Here is a 26,908-nt window from a genome sequence, read left to right on the forward strand (position 1 = left end):
TGATGGCTGGGTAGCCTAGGCTAGTTCTGTATTTCAAGGATTGACAAGCTAGAAGTTTGAAATAATACTGCAACAAATGTTTTATTTGTTTAAAATTACATAAACTGTAGGTGAGACAGTAGGCCTACAATCGGAATGTGTTTTATGAATCGTGCGTGCAGATCTAATAACCGTGCAAACCAAGTGCCCACACTATGCTCTGCTTCGCGCTCGGCACTAGTCACGCGATCACAATAGCTCTGCACTCGATTGCTTTTCCTGAGCTACCAGCTGTCTTTGTCTCGGTAGACTGAAATTGAATTTCACGTTTTGAAACTGAATTGTGAGAACTGAATGTGAAAGTTCCAAGAGCGACATTTTCAGTCAGGATAATTTGTGTATCAGAGCAAATTAGTTCAATTTCAAAATATTATATTCAATTTCAAGTTGACTGAGATTCAGTTACAATCTAATGAATTCAGTTTCAACATATACTATTCAAATTCGTTTTTCCAATACAATTGTTCAAATTCAGCAATTCAAATGCAAATACAACATATTCAAATTCGGTTTAAGGTGGCACAAGTTTTACTCCATAGACTTCGTCCAGTGTTCCTTCCAGTGATGAGGTTACTTTAGAAAACAATTACACATTGCTTTTAGTTATATAGCCAGTAAACATGTTGGTTATGACCTCTATGTAAAGTGAATAATAGTTTTAAGAGATCAGCTATCAGGTTCCAAAACCAATGCATGCTAATGTTAGTACAGTATCAGTGCTATCCTTATTCTGATGCACGAGATTAATAGTGTAAGGCAATGTAGCCTACTATTTTTCTCCGTGAGCAGAGTCAGAGATCAGTCGATGCTACGGAGGTGCGAGGGAAAAGGTAAAGAAAAGCCAAAAGACAGAGCCAGTGGCAGAAGATCGGTGAGACCTCCTAGGCCAGGGGTCAGCAACCTGCGGCTCTTTGATGAGTATTTAATTAAAATGTATTTTATTTTAGTTCGTAGGTCTATCTGAGTAATTTATACTTTCCACCTCACTTGACTCCGTAACCGTAGCCTGCACAATATTTGTTACATTCACGGTTCGTTGCCATATGTCAATATCAAACAAAATCACAGATTTCCCTCCATTTCAGTCAACGAGAACACTTGTCTTTAATTGTTATTGTTAATGTGTGTGCTTGCTGTAGCCTAGGCTAGATAAGGAAAATGTCAAAAAGGAAACGTCAGCGACCACAGTTTGCAAGCGCGAACACAAGAGGGCTGAAATGGGAAAGTTTCTATTCGAAGACTGATTCTGAAAACCCGAAATGAACTATATATATCGCACACTGCAACAAGTTAGTATTGCTGTGTTAACCCTATTCCACTTGCATATGAGAAATCTTTCTCACATATGAAAAATATAAAGACAAACCTGCGCTCATGTTTAAAGTGGCCCTATGCAACAATTTTAGCAAAAATGAACTTAATTATGCAGGTTGAGAGTCGTTCTGATGGTTCTACAACACTTTTTGGGTCGTTTGGTGGGTGCTTCGTCTCCCCCTAATGCTTCTCCGCGGAAAAAACAAATATGCAACTTTCTGGTCGCGGTCCGAACACATCCGGATGTAACTCAGCGGAAATACTCGAAAATGTAATCAGATTGTAGTTTCTAAGAAGACTGCAAAACGGACTCCGACTTGGCTTTGTTGCTGTTGAAATTGTAAGTAGCCTACCCTTGGTTGAACTTCGTTTTTGTAATAAGATTTGATAGTCTCTTGAACAATGTGTTTGCTCGACCGTTTTATTGTGAGCCCTATGTGTTTAGCTTGGTTTATTGATGGCTAGCTCACTAGCTAGTGGGGGTTTAGTGTAGCAGTAACTTGCTACCGAAGCTGCAGGGGGAGTGAAAAATGCAAGCCCAAATCAGGCGAAAACCCAGAAACAGCGAAGGAATAACCAGACCTGCATAGGGCTTCTTTAAGGGCAATTCCGCGCAAAACTGTCACATCCATAATGCCAACACAATGCCATGGTATTTAGTTGGCGTTATGGATATATGACAGTTTTGCGTGGAGTTGCCCTTAAATGATGACAGCCTCAATTCTTGCATGAAACTTCACCTCACTGAATATGAGCCAGCCAGACTCCAAGGCCATCACCAAATCTAATCTCTGGTAGGCCTAATGTTCAATTTCGCCAATGACATGTCAATGAAAATTGAGTGTTGTGTTGTGAACTATGATATTACTTTGCATACCAAAGGACACTGGGAAAATAGGGGGTGGTGTTTAGCCTGCATGGGAAGCCTAAGGCCTATACTTCTGTCATTCCACTTTACATTTCAAGTTACTTGCACATTACTTTTAAAACTAGTAGAACATGTAATAAAAAATCCTCTGTTGAATGAAAGTAACTGTACATTAAATATCCAAACCTTTTCTTTATGTGGCTCTTCTGAGATAGGTAAAAGGTAAAAGTGGCTCTCCAGGCAAAAAAGGTTGCCGACCCCTGTCCTAGGCAAAGAAAAAGTAAGACTCTTTCCAAAGATGACAAGGAGAGAGTGGAAGAATTTCAAAGACAAAGGAGAGAAGCAACGGAGCTTTGTGTTTTTAATATATTTCTCTGAACAGTATCAATGTCAATGACACCGAAATTAGCTCGGAAGCTGCACCAGGCACGTTCGTTTGCGTTGCGTCTGCTGCAACTACACCAGAAAAAAAATAGACCATTCTTCTAAAATTGATTTTACGCGTTGTGAATGGAACGCTTCAGTTACGCGCTTGGTGTAGCTTCCCTGCCTGTTTGTATCTCCATCTCCGTAGCAATTTCCTTTGGGCCGGATCCGCATAAAAACCTTTAGATCCACCTGTAGCAGACATACGGTATCTGACTGTGGGCCAGATCTGCTCCCGATAGAGGTTTCAGCTCTGCTAGCAATGCTGTTTTATCACCGGTTTACAGATTTGTCCCAGGTCCGATTTCCGCAACTCAACTGGAAGTCAGGAGATGCGTTTAAAATACAAAACACTGATTTGGCCCAAACCTGGATTACTGATATGAGCCGAAGGACCATTTTTTCACAGCAGACCCAGGTGGTAGCCTAATGACATTAATTAGCGTGCTGATTTTGCTAAATTGACTGTCCTTTCCCTACTTCATTGTCAACTGGCTGCTAAAGGAAAAAAAAAGGTATTTTGAAATGGCACAAATTTAGAAACCATGGGGGTGCACTATGTTCCCATGGCCACTTCATTTCTACAGTAAGGCTGGAAAAGAAGATAAAGTAGTCAATTATTGTTTGTGTCAGATCTAACAGTGCAGTAACAGACAATCCCATATTCTTGCCACGCATGAAGTCCATGCAGTAACGTTAATCAAGGATCTTTGGTTTGCTCACTATCAATCTTTTGACATGATTTGCCAGCCTGCGGTTGAACTAGGACGCAGCCCTACTTTTCAAGGTAAGCTATCTGCTTTTTATCTTTGTTAGTTTATTCAGAGACAACAACAAGCAGCCAAGGGATTGATAACTTCACTGTAAGGTTATATGCTATTATTTTCCAGCAATATACTAGCTTAGCTTGAGCAAAACGGCCATCACAATAACTATTTTGGGAAAACAGTGATAACGCTAACAGGATCACTGATGATAAAAAACAAGGAATAAATGGCTGATGTCTATTTTGTGTTGTTTCAGATTGACCATGGAGATGTGGGGGGGGAAGCTGGCTTCAAAGAGTTGGGGCGGACACACAAAAGCGGGTTCTGTGTTGCGTTCATTTCAGTGACTGACGCGAGAGAAGCGGGGTCTGTGTTGTGTTGCATTAATTTATTTTCATTGGGCATGCCCTGCCGTGCCGTCCACATCTCTTCAGCACAGCAGCAGCAATGGCAACTCTTTGTTGAACTTTTAAGTGGTGTTCAATGGTGTTGCTAAGTAGGCCGAGTTAGGCCTATAGGCCTAAATCAACATTGAATTAGTTATTGGATGATATTAAAAAGAATCAGAATTATTTGTGGTTGAGCTGGAAATTTCAACTTGGTGATCAAAAAGTTTTGGATTTCATGTTGACCGCAACTTCAGAGCATTGTTACGTTGTGTCAGTGTAAAGTTAGCTAGCCTAGTCTAACCAAATATATTGTACATATATTGTCTTACAAATCTAAACCACAGGCTCACGTTAATCTAATGGGCTTTGAGACATCTGTTTTGTCTCGCGAGAAAGTCTCCTGGTTCAGTTGTTTCAAGTTTCATAGAAACGAGGGTGTTACATTTGCAGTAGCCTAACTACAAAATCCAATAACTTTAAATCCTAATAACGACCCCCACTCACCGGGGCTAGGTGGAAGGTGTTATAGTAATAGCCGAAATGGCGTAGCCTACAGTAGACTAGGGCTGTCAAAATTGCTCAAAAATGACGTTCGAATTTTCCCTCTAAAATAAACACATGTATTCGAATATATTGGAACATCTAGGCTATATTATTTGTGCATTATGTCAATGACACACGTCACATCATATGTTTTTCACCTTTTGGAAACTTTTGAATTGACTGAAAGAAGATAAATATTTTTTGTTAGTTTTGGAAGTTTATTTTTACATAGCCTACAATGGCCAGTTCTGACAAAGCCGAAATTACTCATTTTGAAACAATGAGTGCAGGCCGCGCGTTTGTATGGTTATATTGCTTGAGAGGGGGGAATCCCAAGCAGCTTTCAGCCATAAGGCTACTTTGAGAACATTTCCTAATTCACCCGACACTAATATTCAAAATGTTGAAAACTATTTTGGCATAGCCTATAAGCAGTTTAATTAAATGTAATGTGAGTTGTAAACAAACGAGCTACTTGGTGAGGCTTGGCCTCACAGATGCGCTCGTGCCTTAGATGGCAAGAAAAATCACGATATAGGCCTATTAACTGACCGCCCGATTCACGTTGGCTGGGGGGCAGGGGGGGCCATCAGACATTTGTGCCCAGGGGTCTATGAATTGGTAATCCGGCCCTGCCCCCAATAAATCACACCTTCCCACCTCTGTGACAGCTTTAAAGAAGTCGAGAGGACTCCTAACTCACAGACCTATTCACAAACCGTTTTTTGTGGCATTTCGCCATGTTTTGAAATCCTATGCGGCTACAGGAGCTTCCAATCGTGAGGAAGCAATTTTGCATTGTAGGCATAACTAACATGCAATAACGCCACCAACAACAACCAAAACTAGGCTACTCATTGTCAACATGTAAATTAAATGTAACGTTATTGTGAATCAAATTAAAATGTTCTCCTCTTTGCAAACGTAGGCAAAGGCAGAGTAACAGATTAATTTAATAATGTTACAAAGGTACTACATCAATCTGTATGTTTCATTAGGCTACTAGGCTATTTGTTTTGCCTTACTCTTGATTCATTTAGGCTAGGCCTTTTTATTCAGTTATTCATCATCTTCCGTCCTTGTGTAGCGCACGCATTCTCAGACCTGTCACCTGTCACTCATCATCGTAAGGGAGGTGTTTGGAATCATTCCCGCGTTACAATCATCAGCCAATCAAGGTGGTCACTTCAGTCGTTTATGTGGAGCGGCACCGGTATCGCTGTGTAGCCAAGCCTTATGCCATAGGCTACCTAAGTAGCCTAAATCGAGGTTAATGTTTAAGTATGCATGACTTATTAGGGCCCGAGCACCGACGGTCCGGGACGGCCTTGCGCACCGAGAGGTGCGAAGCCCTATTGTTTTTGAAAGGATTATTAGGGCCCGAGCACCGAAGGGCGCAAGGCCCTATTGTTTTTGTAAGGATTATTATTATTATTATTATTATTATTATTATTATTTGTTCACCTTTTTGCTATTTTTGAGGTGGTTAACATGTATGAAAAGTCTTGGAATTTGGCACACACATCTGGTATCACACTGGCTACACAGGCATAAAGGCTTGGCCCCGGGCGTGGCCCAGTGACTCAGTAGCGCCCCCTTAGGTGATTGATCCAGTGGTTGGCACATACTTTCAGCTAGACACACCAAATTCGGTAGGTGTGTGTATCTCCCCAAGATGAACAACTTTCGTATGTACGATGCATTAGCCACGCCCAACAGGAAGTGAGGTATTTGGGATTTTGTGCGGAGTAAAATGTGATGAATTGTGATGCCAAAAGAGGATCTTCCCATCGGTGAAAACGCATGAAATTTGGCACACACGTCAAGAGGTACCATGAATATACAGGGGAAAAGCCTTGGCACTGGGCGTTGCCCAGGAACTCCATAGCGCCCCCTTATGTCACTGTGACTTGTGGTTGGCATATAGTTTTAGATACACACACCAAATTTGGTGGGTGCATGTAACTCCCAAAAACAATCAACTTTTGTATTAACATGCCATTAGCCACGCCCACAGGAAGTGAGGTAATTGGGATTTTGTGCGTTGTGGACATGACCAATTTTAATGTACTCCTCCTAGACGGTTGATCCGATTCATGTGAAAGTCGGTATACATAATGCCAATATGCTTCTGATTCTAAATTGTGAAGCTTTTTTTGATATATTGTAATTTGACAAAATGGCGAAACTATGAATTGTAATACCCTTCCACATAAACAATAAATGTGTCTTAATTCACCATGCATGGCTTGAAATGTTTTAAATTTCACAGGTTATTGAATACCATGGTAATGACAATATTCACAAGCCCATAATCCATATTTCGCATAGCGCCACCCACTGGCAACAAAAAGAATGACAAGAACACTGATGCCACATGATAGATTTGAACGTACTCCTCCTAGACGGTTTGTCAGATTCATGTGAAATTTGGCAAATATGATGGCAAGATGACGCTGATGTTAAATTGTGAAGGGATTTTTGATATGTTGTAATATGTTATGATTATAATATCTTGCACATAAACAGGAAATGTGTCATAAAGTCAAAGTGCATGGAATGAACAGTCTGAAACTTCTCAGGTTCATAGATATTATGATTATGAGAATAATCAGAAACTCTATTGGCCTGCCTGGCATAGCGCCACCACCTGGCCAAACACGAAATGTGTTGGAATGGGCAATTCCTTAACTGATTTATTTGAAACCTAGTAGGTATACAATATTGGAAATCATTATTGTGATGATGTGCACATATGTCATTCAGATGGCTAGCATAGCGCCCCCACCTGGCCAAGCAGGAAATGTGCCAGAAATGCTCTATGCTTTGAATAAATGGTCTGAAACTTCTCAGGTTAATAGATATTATGATTATGATGATATCCAGACACCCAATGGGCCTGCCTGGCATAGCGCCACCACCTGGTCAAGCAGGAAATGTGCCAGAAATGGACAATGCCGTAAGTGATTGGTCTGAAAGTTTACAAACATTTTGGATATTATTATTGTGATGATATTCACATGGGTAATTTCAATGCCTAACATAGCGCCACCATCTGGCCAACCAACAAGTGTATCAGAAATGTTCTTTGCTTAAAATGAATGGTCTGAAATTTCTCAGGTTAATATATATTATGATGATGACACCCAATGGGCCTGCCTGTCATAGCGCCACCACCTGGCCAAGCAATACTTCTGGCAGAAAATAAAATACAAAAACAAGTAGCACACGCATCAAATATGTACATTTCACAAATCCACCATGTCGGTGCTTTGTTGGATTCCGACATGTCACGGGTTGCGGCCCGCAGGTGCTCGGGCCCGCCATTGCCGCTTGCGGCTATATTTATTATTATTATTTGTTCACCTTTTTGCTATTTTTGAGGTGGTTAGCATGGATGAAAAGTCTTGGAATTTGGCACACACATCTGGTATCACAATGGCTACACAGGCATAAAGGCTTGGCCCCGGGCGTGGCCCAGGGACTCAGTAGCGCCCCCTTAGGTGATTGATCCAGTGGTTTGCACATACTTTCATCTAGACACACCAAATTCGGTAGGTGTGTGTATCTCCCCAAGATGAACAACTTTCGTATGTACAATGCATTAGCCACGCCCAACAGGAAGTGAGGTATTTGGGATTTTGTGCGGACTAAAATGTGATGAATTATGATGCCAAAATAGGTGCTTCCCATAGGTGAAAACGCATGAAATTTGACATACACGTCAAGAGGTACCGTGAATACACAGGGGAAAAGCCTTGGCACCGGGTGTTGCCCAGGAACTCCATAGCGCCCCCTTATGTCACTGTGACTTGTGGTTGGCATATAGTTTTAGATACACACACCAAATTTGGTGGGTGTATGTAACTCTCAAAAACAAACAACTTTTGTATTAACATGCCATTAGCCACGCCCACAGGAAGTGAGGTAATTGAGATTTTGTGCGTTGTGGACATGATCAATTTTAACGTACTTATCCTAGACGGTTGATCTGATTCATGTCAAAGTTGGTATACATGACGCCGAGATGTTCCTGATTATAAATTGAGACGCTTTTTTTTGATATGTTGTAATTTGACGAAATGGCGAAATTATTAATTTTAACACCCTTCCACATAAACAATAAATGTGTCATAATTCACCATGCATGGCTTGAAATGTTTTAAATTTCACAGGTCATTGAAGACCATGTTAATGATAATATTCACATGCCCATAATGTATGTTTGGCATAGCGCCACCAACTGGCAACAGAAAGAATGACAATTATACTGATGTCATATGATCAATTTGAACATACTCCTCCTAGACGGTTTGTCAGATTCATTTGAAATTTGGCAAATATTATGCCAAGATGTCGCTGATGTTAAATTGTGAAGGGATTTTTGATAAGTTATATATTTGATATGATTTTAATATCTCACCACATAAACAGGAAATGTGTCATAAATCACAGTGCATTGAATGAATAGTCTGAAACTTCTCAGGTTAATAGATATCATGATTATGATGATATCCAGACACCCAATGGGCCTGCCTGACATAGCGCCACCACCTGGCCAAGCAGGAAATGTGCCAGAAATGGACAATGCCTTAAGTGATTGATCTGAAACTTTATAAAATATCAGATATCATTATTGTGATGATATTCACATTCGTAATTCACAGGCCTAGCATAGCGCCACCATCTGGCCAAGCAGGAAATGTGCCAGAAATGCTCTTTGCTTTGAATAAATGGTCTGAAACTTCTCATGTTAATAGATATTATGATTATTATGATATCCAGACACCCAATGGGCCTGCATGGCATAGCGCCACCACCTGGTCAAGCAGGAAATGTGCCAGAAATGGACAATGCCTTAAGTGATTGATCTGAAAGTTTACAAAAAATGTGGATATCATTATTGTGATGATATTCACATGTGTAATTTCCATGCCTAACATAGCGCCACCATCTGGCCAACCAAAAAGTCTATCAGAAATGTTCTTTGCTTAAAATGAATGGTCTGAAATTTCTCAGGTTAATATATATTATGATTATGATGACACCCAATGGGCCTGCCTTGCATTACGCCCCCACCTGGCGAAGCAAGTACATGTGGCAGATAATAAAATACAAAAACAAATAGCACACGCATCAAATATGTACATTTCACAAACGCACCACGTCGCTGTTTTGTTGGATTCCGACATGTCACGGGTTGCGGCCCGCAGGTGCTCGGGCCCGCTATTGCCGCTTGCGGCTATATTTTTGTTATTGAATTTGTAGGCTGGGATTCCTCTCGGCAAGGTAGCCTCCTGCTTTTTCAGCGTCAGGCAGGCTACTGACAGAGCGATGCACAGTGGCAGAGCGATGCACAGTGGCTGAAAGTGGTACTAAAGTTTCACGCAGCTTCACGCCGCGTAATGCGCGACTGAAGTGGCCATTTCAAAGTAATGCCCACTGTATGTCCGTACGCACTGTGCGTACCATCAGGCTACTCAACAACGAAGGAAATCTCCCTTGTGTGTGTGTGTGTGTATTCACACCAAATTGGCCTACCATACCTTCCCAACTATGCACAGTATCCCATTAGCTGCATGCCATCAGGCTATTTACAATTTTCTATTAGGTTAAGTTAGTGAACACATTATCAAAATTAACGTGCACACATTTTGTTTGAGCAGGAGAATACGCACACAGGCACGCAACTAGGCTAGGCCTACTTGTTGTTTTCTTGGCTATCTAAATACGGTGACGGGTGTGCGTACCATAGCATTAATACCTGCAGGTGCCCCTGGTGAAGAGTGCAGTCCAGTCCTTTATTTGGTGTACGCATGTGCAAATAATCTCCTTTACTTTTTTTGGTTTTATAGTCCGCAATACACATTAGTTGTTGGCTATCACTGCAAGTGCACAGGCTACTAAACTATAGGCCTACCCAAGTTCTAGGCTGTCGTCACATTAATATTGCTAGAATACCATTTACCTTCGTTACTAACGGTCGATACTTTTTGCCTGCATCAAATTGAGCATTTGCATTAAGTGTCATCTTTCACGTTTTTGTTTGTCGGGATGTTGAGTGAAACAGCTCTTTATTTGGTCTATCTTTGGCTAATGATCGCCAATCTAAAGCATGTAAATGGACTTTGCTTACAACCGGTGCAGCCTCTCACCGCAGCCCTAGGTAGGCACACCTACTCCCGCGACTACCTAATGCAGCTGAGACACCAGCCGGGGATCGACGGATCGAAAGTCAGATCACTTCGGAACAAGACCGAGGAACATGTCACAACCGCCACCAAAATGCAGAATATACTTGATTTATGCTACAGTAACATCCCAGACGCATATATTTCAAAATCACGCCCACCCCATGGCTGCTCTGACTACAATGTAATTTTGTTATTGCCAAGATACAAGTCACAATTTAAAACGGGGGACCCATAACACAAAGCATTTGAGTATCGAATAAGGAGATAGCTGAATCTTTAGCTGTTTTGTATTAACAGACTGGGATTTGTTTTTTAATGATAGTGACAATGATTTTAACTTTTTAACAGACCTACTTACCTCCTACATTTTATTCGGTGAGGATACTGTAACACCCATCAAACAAATAAGCATCTTCCCAAACAATAAAAAATGGGTTAACAAGGACATAAAAATCTGCCTGTTCCAGAAAAAGAAGGCTTTTCTGGAAGGGGCTAAGCTCAGGGTGAGGGAACTGGAGAAGGAGTTTAGGAGGCTAAGATTGACTACAAGAACAAGGTGGAGCAGAAGTTGATTTCTGGGAATGCGATGGAAGCATGGCTTGAATATTATGATGGGCAGAACACCCAAGCCTGCAGGGGCTGTCTGCCCAGACCCAACTCTTCACCCGTTTCAATGGGAGTAGCACAACACCCACGTGGGCCCCCCAACCCCCAGCTCCAAACTCCAGCCCCTCCTTATCAATGAGCAGCTGGTGACCTCCACAATACGCAGAGTCAACCCACACAAGGCCTCTGGCCCTGACAGGCTTAGAGGCAGGGTGCTGAAAGAATGCTCCACTCAGCTAAGTGGCATTCACACCAGGCTGTTCCAACACCTCCTGGACTCTGGCTGTGTACCTGACCAGTGGATGGAATCCACCATCATTCCAATCCCCAAAAAGGCACCTTGCTAATGACCTAAAGGACTACAGACCAGTGTCACTGACGTATGTGCTGTGCAAATGTATGGAGAGGGTGGTCTGCAACCTCCTATCAGGCATGGTGTCAGACAAGCTGGACCCATTCGAGTTTGCTTAAAGAGCAAGACGTGGTGTGGAGGATGCAAGCCTCACACTTTTAGACACTGTCAACAAGAACCTGGACTCAGCACATCCACACACCAGGATTTTATTCACGGACTTTTCCTCAGCTTTTAACACTGTGAGCATTGATAAACTTTTACATCACCTCTCTGATCTTCAGGTTCACCCAACACTGACCCTGTGGACTAAAAATTTCCTGCTGGACAGACCACAACAGGTGTCTTTTAATGGGGTTAAATCTACAAAGCCTATTTTAAACACTGGACACTCCCAAGGCTGTGTTTTATCCCCAATCCTCTTCTCTGTGTACACCAACAAAATCACGTGTAACAGTGAAGGTATTGCACTTTTTAAATATGCTGCTGACATTGCTTTAGTTGCACACATTCCCAACATTGATGCCCTAACTCGCTACCAGCAGGTAGTAAATAACCTGTCCCAAACTTTTTTGTTGAGTTCTCTGTCCTTCTCACAACACACAGACACAACATACAAAAAAAGCACAACCACGTCTCCACCTGCTCAGAAAACTTAGAACTTTTCAGGTCAGCAAAGATGTGTTGAACTTGGTTTACCGCTCCCTCATTGAATCAGTTCTCAACTGGAAAGCCAACCTGATCACTGAGAACCCCTCTCACCCCCTACATCACTCCTTTCAGCTACTACCATCAGGCAGGTGTTTTATTGTACCACTGGCCCATAAAAACATTTATGAGAAATCCTTCATCCCCTCTGCAATAGCCATACTGAACAGCACAAAATGAACACCACACTCAGTTGATACCTCAACACCCCATGCCCTGTTTGTATATGTCTGTGCGAATGTTTCTTTGTGACTGGAGACTTGTCAAAGACAATTTTCTGTAACCTTTGTGTAACAGACAATAAAGTATTATCTTATCTTGTCTTAAGCGACTAGTGGGCTTATACCTGACTTCACTAGACTATGAATGCATTTATGCATTTATTTATGTTGTAAGACATGTAAAATACATGAATGACACCGGCACTATGTACAAATTAGTTTAAACTTACACCGAACTTCCCTAATAACTTCTAACTAGTTCTCTCGCGTCAGTCACTGACAGTAGCTAGAATGCATCGAGAAAACACATAGGAAAAACACTGTTCATCAAGTAATGATAAGCTATTGGTGCTGTGTAGCACCAGATGTGATGTTTAGCCTACTGAGTGTAATCGTGGGTATGTCGTGTACAAAAACTAGCACTGCTAGGCAATACTAATAATGAGTGACAAAGTCTAGGGTCAAGTGTATGCGGCTTCACCGTCCAAAGGAAAATGCAAGGGCGGCTTTTTCCAATTCACACTCACACACACACACACATACACACACACGCACACACACACACACACTCACACACGCACACACACACACACACACACTCACACACTCTCTCTGCCTCTCTCTCTCACACACACACACACACATTCACACACTCTCTCTTTCACATACACATGCACTCACACACGCACACACAAACACACACACACACACTCATATTCTCTCTCTGTCTCTCTCTCTCTCTTTCACACACACACACACATGCACACAAACACACACACTCACTCACACGCACTCATATGCACACTGGTTCAAAGAGCTCATGGTGGGACTTGTGGTGTTAGAGCTGGGTAGCCACTGCTCTTTCCAAGATTTTGCATTTGGAAAGGAAGGTTGGAGATTAGACTATAGTTGTTAGCGTCATTGGGGTCCAGAGTGAAATGACTACAGCTGTTTTGAAGCCTGAGGGCACCACACCAGAGTCCAACGAGCAGTTTATTATGGTGGCCATTGTGGGACATAGGTAGGGTTGCCACATTTGATTTGTGAAAATCTGCGACACCCCAAATAAGTAAGTAAGTAAGTAAATAAATAAATAAATAAATAAAGAATATTATGTCAATTATAAAGTTAGAAATATTGACTCACTAAAATGTTTAGCTTGTGTGTAGAATTGAATAAAGTAAGTGCATTATTTACTAAGATGAGTGCACCATTTATTAAAATAAGTGCGTAAAACTTGTGCACTATGTAGCAAAAGGTGTGCACACATGGGCGGATTATCAGATTTGAAATGGGCCCCCCAGGCACAGATGTGCACAGATGTGAAATGGGCCCCCCACTTCAAAAGGTTGGTAACTCAGCTTAGTTAGGTCTGGGTCGGGGGGCATGCTCCCCCAGAAGAATTTTTTTTTTTAAATAACCCTTTAAATAACAACTTCTGGTGAGATTTTTGGGAAGAAGCATTAACACTTTGAAAGCTTGAATTTATCATTGTATACATCCTATATCTTGTTTTTGTTTATTTTGTAAAAATTACTTTTGATATTTAGGTGGGATAGATTGGAATTTTCAAATATAATAATCTTGACGGTGGGATATTCTATGGCTCACCAATTTACGAGATATATGTACTGAGTGAGACAAATATTTTATTTATTAGGCTAATTGCTTTTTTCACTTGAGTAGCCTATTGCCACTGAACCATTGGATCAAGAATGGGCATGGCGAGACCAACTTTTTATTTTTTATAAGGACAGCAAGTTCATTATTTTGGGTTGCTATTACATTATGGTGGTTGGCAGCTCATTGTCTGCAGCAGTCATGTATCTTTAGAAAAAAAAAATATGTGTAGCATACTCGCTCAAATTGATAACACTCATTGATAATAAGCTAATTTTCATTCATTGTTGACATGGTTCATGAAGGCTCAGACGGGTGTCTGATGAACACGCCGCTAAAAAGCACAAATGAGTGCGAAAGTTGCAGCGGTGACGACAGGGAAAATGTAGGCAGCCACGAGAGTGATAGGTTGTATAAAATGAACGTTGCTGATGTCTGCGTTACACAAAGCTACAACGACACTTCATTATGTTTTCTTCGTTAATTGCCATAAAGTATAGCTAGGCCTACAGCGTTACAAGTGTTCGTAGAAAGGCCTTACACACACTGTTAAAGTGCCATACGTAGGCTGGTTTACCAAAATGACAAACAGTTGAATTTCTGAATACAAATAATTTTGGTGCAGTTTTGACATCTTAAACGTATAACCCCACATAAGCGCACAAACATAACATGGTTGCAGGGAGGGGATGTCCTATTTTGGAATTTTACCCGGATACAACGAACACTATTTTTTGATTGGATGTCGGTGGCTATTTATGTTTTTGATTTTGCTGGTGAGTGGTGCGCTAGTTCTGAACCCTGCGAGATATCCTCTTGTATGCCTGCGCATCCTCTAATAAGTATGCAGATACCTTGACATCCCTAGTAATATTTCTGCGTGAAAAATGCAAGGTGTGGCGCATGAGCGTGTGAACTTGTTGAATTGCGTGTGTCTCACACCCATTGAGAACCCTGACTTTAGTCAGATTAGCCACTCACATAGCTTCTGAATGTACCTTAGTCTGATTAGCCACTAACATAGATTCTAAATGTACCTTAGTCTGATTAGCCCCTAACATAGATTCTAAATGTACTTCAGTCTGATTAGCCACTAACATAGATTCTATTGTCACCACTACGCTAAATGAAAAAAAAACAGCATTCCAACCCACCTGCAGAGTATTTGAACAGAATCTCCTGGTTCAGTTTGCCTTCATTGGCAAGAGCATATGAGACCATGGCAACAGCGTAAGGATTGGTTACTGTCTTCAGTCGGTCTTCCAGATATCCAGTAGCTTTCTTCATGCTGCCTGGAAGACTCTATGGAATGATTTGCAATAAATGGTAGATTTATAATTTCAAAAAATAGAGATTGACTTCTTAATTTGATCATATAACACAATTAAAAAGATGCATCAAAATAGATGTTGGAAGATAAAAGTTTTAGGCATGTGTAGGTTACTGTTCAATGGGCTTCATAAGGGATGCTGGATGATGCCACATTGTAGACCAAACACCAAACAAAACACACAGAATGACCCCACACAGTGTTTTTTTAAGGGGGCAGGGCAGGCTAAAGGGGGATGGGGATGGGGACGATGTGTTGTGTGGTGAGAGTATTCGACATGGTGTGACTTACAGCAACAGTCCCGATGCAGAGACCAAGGCCCTCCTGCATGGCGATCAGCACAAACGCCGTCATGGAAACATCTGCATCACTTCCTCTCACGTCCCCCTGAAAACACATGACAGCACATTGGTTCGAGCCCAATTGACCAGGGGTATTCAATTAATCTTCAGCGAGGTCCAGTTACGGAAAATTTCCTCAAGCAAAGGTCCGGAGCATCATAATGTTCGAAATAAGGAGAAATAAGGCAAGATAAGAGTAATTGGGGAGAAAAACTGAGTAGCCTTGGCTATTTTTAAGATCTTAACGTGAACTTAAAATAAATTTTGAGCTGAGACAAGGATGGATATTCCACAGCTGGTTCCTTGAACCCATTAATCAGCAAGTTTAATTTTATTTTTTGTTTTTTTTATGTTGACCCGAAATCCTGGAAACCCAGGAACATCACGTTGTTGGGCAGTGAAGGCATGTAGACCTAGGCTTAACTAGATTGTGGTGGATCAATCATATTGTCTTCTTAAATAGTAAAATATTCTGTGGTCTCAGTTCACTGTTGAATGGGCCTAGCCTACCCTATGCTTGCTCAAAATATATGCTTTGTCTAGTAGAGGTGCTTCAAATTGGCGCTTTTAAAAATCGCCTGTCTCAGAATATGTAGAAGAGGTCCAGGGCAATTCCGCGCAAAACTGTCACATCCATATTTAGTTGGCGTTATGGTCGTGACAGTTTTGCGTGGTATTACCCCTGTATCGTTATATAAAGCTCTGTTATCGCTGTCTAGTTTTCTCCTCTTTGAGCAGTCGATGATTAACTTACTTATCGTTAACTTAGATATCCATCTGATAGTTTCTCGTCCCGTCTCCTCTCCTCGCTCGTTTCAGGCTATCAGTGAGTATCAGAATTCACAGATTTCACTGGCTGAGTAGCAGCAAGTGAAATGATGGTTCCTGAAGCTCCTGAAGTAAATACTGCTATCCTAACCAACAAAACATTTAGCGCAGCTTTGAAATCTTACTTGAAAATCTAAATTAGGCTATTATGGTCCGGGTCCGGATAGGATCACGTCAGGATCCGGACTCGGACCGCGGTCCGCCATTTGGTGACCCCTGCCATAGACCATGGGCCTTAGGTGCATATAATTTAAGATGTATTCAGAGTAACCCATTGATGTGCTGACAGTGTGCAAAAATGTATAATCCATCAGATTTGTCAAAATCAAAGCTATCCTATACCACCATCTCTGCGTTGGACACGTTGAAGGTCTCCTTGAAGGTGCCATCTGGCATCTGGGAGTTCAGCACCAGCCAATTAAGGGCATTACAGACCATGTCCTCATCTATGCTGATGATATTGTGGGCCATGGCAAAGACCTTAGCCACGTACGCTGTTAGCCTGTGGGTGGGTGGGAAGGGGAAGAGTATTATCACCGTGAGTCATCATGACTCATCAGGAATCATTGTGAATGTCTTGCAACTCACCAAGCACTGCCAGGTTTATTTGCTAAAGCAACAAATGCCCCGTTTGGGTTACGGAAGGCCAACTCCTGGTGGTATCCTACAGGGAGGTACAGGGACTGTAAATGCTGACACTTGAACATACATATCTATCTCACACACACACACACACAGACACACAGACACACACATTATAGAAAAACACCCCTTTGGCATCTTTAGACTTCTATTATGTTGATGTTACTGTCTGACACTCATTTGAGACTTGGAAATATTGACTTTTCTGTCTTTCTTTTGTTTTCTTTTTTTTCTTCTTGCTATATGTGACACTTGTAGATGTGAGGGATTGGGTTTATTTTTCAGTCTGATGTATAATGACCTATGCAAAGGATTGAATTGATGCAAATATGTTGTTTATGTAATTATGTTTATATGGAATTCAGTACAGACCAATCAGATTTGTTTGTCCTCTGTGCTTTTATTTGAATTTTTTATCATCCAATAATAATTTGTAAATGTTTAATGCCCGCGAAATCGTGAGCTCTCTGAACATTCTAACGCCTCACGAGAGGAGCTCAAAGTCAGTCCCAGTCAGAGTTCCAAAGAGAGAAGTCTTTTTTGTGTGGATGCCCACTGCGACCTGTGCAGTGTATCTGGGATCACGTTTTGTCTGAGCACATCGGAGGTGTCATCATTTGACTTGGTGCAAGTAGCTTATGTACTGTTATTCTGTCCACTGCTATTCACCCCTTGCAAGTGACGTCACGTTTTGTTCGCGCCACAGCAAAATAGCCTAGTGGACGGCAAGAACACAAATCAAATCAATGGGTTGTAATGGGACATATCGCACAGCTAGGAGATTATAGTGAGATTTAACCGTAGTAATGCCCTTCCACGACTGTTGGTTTATTGTTTGGAATACAACAACATCCCATGTTCTTGCATAGATATATTTTGGTTTGTTTTCTTTGTGTTTCGGGAGTATTTCAACCACAATTGCATGCTTATCTCCTCAGTGTATGAAGCACAGCAGCGGTTGCTATAGCAACCATAGACTCTGAACAGGACGGCAGAATCTTTGGACGGCAGATAGCACTTAGGCAAAGTCTTTGGTAAGATCTGAATGTAAACAGATAATACCGTTCAAGTTTTTTTTTATTTCCTATTTCTTTCAATTCTTTAACTTAAGACATGTAAGAAGTAAGTTTATTCGCTGGGCAACGTACAAACTGACGAGTTACATCAGCCCTAGCACTATGAGCTACGATAAACGTTAGCAGAGAATGTCTAATAAGGGGAGAACTGCCACTCTCGGAAAACTTCCGGCTTCTGAACTGGTTGCAGTTCCTTCTGTGGTTCCACATGAGGGCGCTTGTTCACGAGTGCAGAATGCATGGAGGTCTATGGAGCTGTACCCCTCAAAATCCACTTTTCTCGGGATATAATTTTTTTTCAAGTAATTTGAGTATTGTATTCGAAAGGGGAGGCAAAGAAAATACACTTGGTTGAGTATTATATTTTTTAAAGTCACTTAATTGTTCTAAAAAGCCTTTCAAATGTGTTAATGACGTCATTCATTAGCACAATGCTAGCGTGTTATGTGCAACAACGACCCAACCTGTAAGAAATCAAAAGGACATAAGTACTCGTTCATTCAACTTTTGACCTATAACCCATGTTGAAGTTATACAAACTACAATCAAATCTGAGATTTGTCAACGACAATCAGGTGAAAGAGACAAATTTAGCCATCTAGCTCCATTGACTCCCATTCATTCTGCACTCATGGCGATCGCCCCCAGTGGAACTCTGGTGGAACTGCATCCAAAATTCGGTACAATGGGACTTAATACGGAGTGGCAAGGCTCTCCGTAGACGGGCTCTGACGTTAGCTAGAATAGCTAGCTTCTAAGTTTGGCAGCTAAGTTATTATTTCATGTTCTGATATGACATTCTTAACGTTTTGACTATGTTACAACTGATAAAAGCAAGACAAATAAAGTAACCAAATCGCTTTGCAATATTTTAGTCCAGAAATACTTATGGGTGTTCATTTACCATAATGTTAATTACAGTAGCCTAACGTAACGTTATCTCCCCTTGCTGTTACCACCAGTTTTAATAACTTTACATATGCGATCATGACCCATTTCATCTAACAACACCACTGGCATCTTCTTTGACTATCAGACCCCAAACAGCAATACATTGAACTACAAAGATGTTATAGTAATGGTGTTCAGTTCATCATAATCTTTATGACATAATGTAATTTGCCGTCTGTCTCCTATCTTTTTGCCGTCCAGCATGGAGCCATCACGTGACTTAAGTCACGTGTCTGCAAGGGGTGAATATTACAGCAATGTTGACGTTTAGCGTTACCATTACATGGTACATTACATGGTAAATGAACACCCATAAGTAAGCGAGGCACCATTGAGAGCATCCTCTCCAGCTGTATCGCTGTGTGGGGCGGAAGCTGCACTGAATACAACAGGAAAGCCCTGCAGCGCATAGTGAACACAGCTGGAAGGATTATTGGTGCTTCACTCCCCTCCCTGAAGGACATTTACACCACCCACCTCACCCGCAAGGCGACCAAAATTGTGAGTGATGCAAGTCACCCCGCTCACAATCTGTTTGATCTACTGCCCTCTGGGAAGAGGTACAGAAGCCTGCGCTCCCGCACTACCAGACTCACCAACAGCTTCATACACCAAGCTGTTAGGATGCTGAACTCTCTCCCTCCTCTCCCCCCTCCACCCTCAGCTACATAACATCCTGGACATTGGACCCACAATGGCCGCCTGCACCACTCCACTTGCACACTTGTACACTTTGCAACTTGTTGCTGTTGTCCTGAAAACACAACACTTCTGCTGCTCTTACATAACTTGCACCACTATGCCACTTTATTTCTTACTTAGGTCAAACAGAACTACCTCAGCCTCTTATTGGCCTGACTTTGCACTAGTATTTTATTTTATTGACTGTCTATGCACAATTTCAACCAAATTTTGCTGCTCTTATTTTTTCATTATATGTGCCCTCTTATTTACTTATTTACTTACTTTTTTGTTTACTTGAATGTTATGTTTGTCTGTGGACTTAAAATTGGTAAAATATGTCTTGTCTCCACCGTGGGATAGTGAGAAACGTAATTTCGATCTCTTTGTATGTCTGGAACATGTGAAGAAATTGACAATAAAGCTGACTTTGACTTTGACTTTGATTAGGCTATTAGCAAGCTAAGGCAGACTGCTAGCTAAGGGACAGATAGCTGCTGCCGCCTTGGCTAATTCACCTCTGCGGACTTGCCTGTTACTTGCCGGGACTCGTTTTCTTCCTCCGGTGCTGGGCCCACCGGAGGTCGACAACCATCACGGACACTGCTGCCGCTACACTGCTGACGTCAAGGATTGTTGTGGGAGGTCACATCTCACTGCCACCAGCCAACGCTGCAGGGGCGCATTCTGTTCTCTGGTGCTGGGCCCACCAGAGAGCCACCACTGGCTGCGACTGCTAACGGCTAGCTTTGAGGACGACTGAGCGGTAACCAACACCAGGGTCAGCTGTGAGCTGATTTGCCAGGTCGGGACGGTGGATCGTGAGTAACTTGAACCCACACTTACATTTACACACACACACACGGTCTCTCGTCTCGCTTAGATCATCGGCGAGTTTGGAGGGCCGTTCAGCGGTTCCTATCCTGCCTGCAGCTCAGAGAGCTGGTACCTGTGCACCACCGGGCCCCAACTGCGCGCTTGTTTTTATTTATTTGTTTTTACCAATGTGTTATTTGTAATATTGATATATCCATACTGGTTTTATGTACCCTATCATACATCGCTATGATGAAATGGTTTTGTTCCTCTCTGTAGCAGGTGTTTTACTATTTTATAGATATCTTTGGTAACTGCATTCCTGCTGTTGCTTCTTGGGAAGCATTCCTAGTTATCCATTATTGCGATTCTTATATTGCTTGCTATATTAATAAATTCATTGTTATTAATATATTACTATATACCTTGGGTGTTGGCAGCTTATTCTCTGCATGGCAAGCTGTGTTGTTGAGGTAGCCTAGTTGGTGTATAGTAATAGCAGAGCCCGTCTACGGAGAGCCTCCCCACTCTCTATTAATCCCATACAAACCGAATTTGGCTGCAGTTCAACTAGATGGCGATCGCGGGCGAGTCCAAAATACATGGGGTCCTATGGAGCTACATGGCTACATTTATTGTTTTCACCTATTTAACAACTGAAACCCTCAGAATTTATTTTATTTTTCGCAAAATGGATATGGGTTGTCAATCAAAAGTGAAATAATCCGGGAGTCATGTCCTTTCGTTTTCTTACAGGTTGGGTCGTTGTTGCCCATAACACGCTAGCATTGATGCTATGCTATACTATGATCATGCTAATAAATGACGTCATTGACACGTTTGAAAGGCTTTTTAGAACAATTAAGTGACTTTAAAAAATATAATACTCAACCAAGTGTATTGTCTTTGTCTCCCCTTTCGAATACAATATTCAAATTACTTGAAAAAAAATTATATCCCGAGAAAGTGGATTCTGAGGGGTACAGCTCCATAGACCTCCATTCATTCTGGACTCGCCCGCGAGCGCCCCTAGATGCAGTACCACACCGGAAGAGTTCCGAGAGTGAAGGTTCTCCCCTTATTAGACATTCTCTGGTAATAGGGCGTGGGATCCGCGTTGCATTGAGCGACGTGGCGGCCATGTTGATGGCTACGCGAACGTTAAAATAACTCTGACATAACGTTGTTGAAGAACGAAGAGACGTAGCTAGAAGTAGAGTTGAGAAAGAATAGATAGAAAAATAGATAGAAGAAATATGTTAAAATCCCGAAAAGGATCTGGAATTTACCGGGACACATTAAATAGAGAAGCCAGGGACCGGTATGTTGACAAAATCAGCATTATTAACGGCTGAGAGGGAGTACAGTACGCAGTAGTCATAGGCAGTAGTCTGAGTAGCGGTAAAGGAGGCAATCAACATGGCAGCCAGGCAAAGTAATTACGTCATGACGCCCACACCCTATTACACCTAAAGATATTAGCTCTACATTCACCATTTTATAATACACACACGATTTAAATTCTGGGGAAATACATCCTGCACTAGCTGTGTAGTATTTCCACAGTGGAGGCACCGCGCTACTAAATTTGTATTTATAATTATTCATATTTACCATTTATACTCCTACTACACAGCTATACAGTTATATTTATGGTATCAGGAATCTCAGGCAACTTACTATTCCACCACTGAGAATTCAGGATCCTGTCGCGCCATTATTTAGTGTCATTTAGTGTAACTAAGTTAACCTTTACAGTGCTGAGTGACTAGCTCTCGTTAAAAAAGGGGTTACATAGGTTTAGCATGCACTGCTCTTTCTTACATTAAATAACTTGAATATTCATATTGTTTACTGTTATCTTCTGGGGTATGTCTTATTTGCTGCTCAGAGGTTACAACATCATTAAGAGTTCATTTTACTGCATACGCAGATCAAGCTATTTGCTCACAATTGTCTAATGCATTAATAGGAAGGACTGACTGATTGGTGGACATGTATGTCCCCACCCACTCATCTCCTTGATACCTAACGAAGACCTCTGGTCGAAACGTTGTTAATAAACCACTCTGGGAGCTTATAGAACAGCGTGCGGGTATCTTATTTTTCAATTGTCTGACACTCCCCCACATTGTATGTCTTAGTCCAGGGTCGGACTGGGAACAAAATTCGGCCCTGGCCATTTTCTCCTGGACCGGCCCACCACTGGACCGTTTGTGTGCTGTCGCCACATTTGCAAAATTACCTTCGTTACTAACCTACTAGTTTATAGCTTTTTACCTGCATCGAATCGCGATTGATTGTGCATCTAATGTAACACTCGGCGGAGATACTTCCACTATATGGCTACTATATAGGAAATACTTTGAAGTTCCTTTTGAGTAGGATCAGCTCCAAAAATGAATGGGGTTTCTCCACCAAGTTGTGCGAAAATTGTACCCGTAGTTTTTTTGATGTTGACAGACAAACTGCACTACACTAGCCTACATGGTATAGTAAATGGAAGCATATGGAATAAAACTAGACAGGTACCTCTGATTGCTGTTTATGGTTAAATTGTGATGATGTGAGCACCAGCCAGCAGAGGGCACTTATAGGCTACCATGCATTCGTATATTTCCCCATAAACCTAGTGGCTGCTTGGACAAATCCACTTGAGGGGTGGGGTGCGGTCGTAACACACACTGAAGCTGTCATGAAGAGGCCAAAAATATTGACCTGTCACCCCCCAGGCCAAATGGATGCAACTGCATTTGCATGACAGGCCACAAATAAATAACATGTGGACCGGCCCACCGGGCATTTGCCCGATTGTACAGATTGCCAGTCCCAGCCTGTCTTAGTCTTTGGTAGCATTCTGATAGCCAAGCTAGCATAAGATGTATTCCTTACTCTCCCTACCACTTGTACAATGTACAGAATCCAAGGATCCAGGATCGTCACAAGAAGATTTGATTTGTAAAATCATTTCATTTGGAATGCCCAGTTAGACTTATTTTAAAATATCCATGTGTGTGACTCGCCCATGTTTAGTGATAGTTTGTAACTCACCCATGTTAATGTATTTGATAGTGTGTGACTCACCCATGTTAATGTATTTGATGTATTTGATAGTGTGTGACTCACCCATGTTGATGTATTTGATAGTGTGTGACTCACCCATGGTGACTGATAGTGTGTGACTCACCCATGTTGATGTATTTGATACTGTGTGACTTGCCCATGTTGATGTATTTGGTGGTGTGTGACTCACCCATGGTGACTGATAGTGTGTGACTCATTCATGGTAATGTATTTGATAGTGTGTGACTCACCCATGTTGATGTATTTGATAGTGTGTGACTCACCCATCTTAATGTATATGATAGTGTGTGACTCGCCCATGTTTAGTGATAGTGTGTAACTCACCCATGTTAATGTATTTGATAGTGTGTGACTCACCCATGTTAATGTATTTGATAGTGTTTGACTCGCCCATGTTGATGTATTTGGTGGTGTGTGACTCATTCATGGTAATGTATTTGATAGTGTGTGACTCACCCATGTTGATGTATTTGATAGTGTGTGATAAGGGTGTCACGATTTCCATTTTATTTCGAAATCGATCGAAATTACATCTCAATCTCGAACTTCGAACTTAAAAGTAGAATCGACGATGCAGCCACACCCCCAATGTCACGTCCAGCATGTATGACAAGACGCACAAACACACATGCACGTGCTGAACTGCAGCGTCAACACTCCTCTAATTTTAAGCTGCAGCCAGTTAAAATATAGGCCTACATATCAACCTACCGAAATCAAAGCCCCTCTTGCTACTTTGAAATCACCGGTTTGGAAGTATTCGTTCATTCACGTCAATTAAAACTAACTTAGCCTACTCAACTTAGCAAGTGAAAAGATGGTCTAATTACAGTCCAAAGTTACTTTAAGGCTTAAAATGCACATTTATAAGTACATATTCCATGAACACTAACCTTGGGTCTCTTCGGAGTGTGCTGAAACAATCAAATTAACATTCTGTGTTGTTTCATTTTACTATGTTCACGTCTCTGTTTTAGCCTAGAATGTTAGTTCTGTTTACATTACAACCTCGCGGTTGGAACGGTTTCAAAGCGGTTTCAAAATAAAAGCCCCCCGAAAAAGAAAAGGAAAAGGCCAAAAAGAGTAAATAACATATAAGGAATGCATTAATAGTAATATTTTAAAAAGATCGAAAATCGAATCGAATCGTGACTTTAAAATCGAAAATTACATCGAATCGAGGATTTGGAGAATCGTGACACCCCTAGTGTGTGACTCACCCATCTTAATGTATATGATAGTGTGTGACTCGCCCATGTGTAAGGGATAATGGACGACACGGTGGTCTGTTCACAGAAGTTAATGCACGGTTGAGGTTGTAAAACGGCCCTGACGCGAAGCGGAGGGCCGTTTAAACCTCGTAGTGCATGAAGTTCTGTGAACAGACCACCGTGGAGTCCATTATCCCGCTTATTCCACTGTTGCCACTTGCGTTGTGTTCATTTCCTGTTACAATTTAAACGTTTTAATCGCTAAAACTGTCTTGTTTGTAGAACTAATTTCTTCCGACACATATCAACTAATTTCTCAACTTGCAGGACAAACTGCCGTTACTAGTTCTAAATGGATGGTTGCTACGGCCAAAGGCCAGTCCCATTGTCAAGCGGGCGTATCCCAAGATTCTGATGAACTTTAGCTTTGAAACATCGCTATTTTACTTAGCCTGCTGTAATCCATCTAGCTAAAAGCCACCCTTCGTCATATGCTACAATGTTATTATGTTCTGAACGTCTGCATTTTACAGCTCGGATGCAACGTGACAGTTCATTTAAACTTCACAACGAGTTTGGAGAATTATTATACAAGTGTGATACGGCCAACAAAATGGATCTACTTCATAGGTGTGCAAATAACATACGGTTAATGGTCGTTCTAAATTACGTAGGACAATGGGAAATTCAACCAAGCAGTGGAATAATTACTGATAGTGTGTGACTCACCCATGTTAATGTATTTGATAGTGTGTGACTCACCCATGTTGATGTATTTGATAGTGTGTAACTCACCCATGTTGATGTATTTGATGGCAGTGTCTCTCTTCTCCACCCCCACTTTCTCCCATTGGTTGGTGGTGTCCAGATAGTGGGTGGCAATGAGGGGTAGTGTCATAGTGATCATGTTCTGCTCTCCACAACCTCTGGGCTGCACAATGAGGGAACCCATTGAGTCTCCTGTGATGGCCTTCTCAATGGTCTGACTGATCTGATCGGCTGAAAGAAAAAAATCATATAGAATATAATAGAAATATTTATCATCCACTCCTGTGGAAAATTAGCCTAGAAATCTAGACGCACCCTAGCGGCAGCAAATTACATTTACAAAAGATTCACGGAACAAAAATGCTGATGTGGTACATGAAAATGTAGCTAAAAATGTGGAGAATGCAATGTAATCAAGCATTTTAGACGATATATTGGTGTGCGTTTTATTTGGAGACTGTTTTGCGAGACAGAGACTGTTCTCGAATCGTTGGTTTCAGCAAGGATGCATCGGGTGGTGACTTGGTGGATTGAAGATTCCACAATGCATTACGTCAGCTCAGCCGTGACACTCACATAAGAGAAATGGCAGCATTGATACATAATAAGCCTACCTATCATAATTGCTGCTACAATCCGATCCATGTTTAGGCTATAAACGGTAGGCTACAGGCTTCACAACTAACGTTATCATAACTGTCACTTAAACTGCGAACTTCAAACGTTGTTCCCGCCATCGGCAAGTGAATATATTCTTATTAATATTTAATAAAAAAAATTAAATGAGAAACAAACTTAAACAAGCTGGTGAATTATATATTTTATTGTAAATGTCAGAAATACTGGGTAGACCAATAGAGCAATAGGTAAATGACTAGACTCCCGAGCTGTTCCTAGAGAAGCTGCCGTTGGCAAGAACGCTGCTGTCTCAAACTGCAAATTGAGCGTCCTGTGTCCTCGCGTTCTCCAGAGTCATAGTGATACTAGTGATACATAGTCACTCACGATCTTAACTTTCAAGTTCGAACTTTCAAGAACGGGAGACCGTTCTTTAGCATACTTTGTATTGAGAAAAGCCCTGAGTTTGCTGCTGATATTCTGGGGATAGGCTACAACATAGCCAATGTAGGACT

General features: G+C 41.6%; 1 protein-coding gene across 1 annotated transcript in view; it reads right to left on the reverse strand.

Annotated features, from left to right (window-relative positions):
- Nucleotides 1-26,908, reverse strand: part of LOC143118087 (complement C3-like) — a 132,741-nt gene that overhangs the window by 35,637 nt on the left and 70,196 nt on the right. Inside the window, exons 25-29 of the mRNA XM_076279308.1 lie at nt 25,803-26,006; nt 17,135-17,210; nt 16,889-17,048; nt 15,669-15,764; nt 15,202-15,349 (exon numbers count right to left, since the gene is read on the reverse strand). Coding sequence (XP_076135423.1) covers nt 15,202-15,349; nt 15,669-15,764; nt 16,889-17,048; nt 17,135-17,210; nt 25,803-26,006 — 684 coding nt within the window. The remainder of the gene's footprint in view (nt 1-15,201; nt 15,350-15,668; nt 15,765-16,888; nt 17,049-17,134; nt 17,211-25,802; nt 26,007-26,908) is intronic.

The sequence above is a fragment of the Alosa pseudoharengus genome, unplaced genomic scaffold, assembly GCF_046254945.1.
Source record: "Alosa pseudoharengus isolate Yale_2024_CS ecotype anadromous, Long Island Sound unplaced genomic scaffold, YU_APseudo_1.1 YU_APseudo_1.1_scf_1, whole genome shotgun sequence".
Classification (NCBI taxonomy): Eukaryota; Metazoa; Chordata; class Actinopteri; order Clupeiformes; family Clupeidae; genus Alosa; species Alosa pseudoharengus.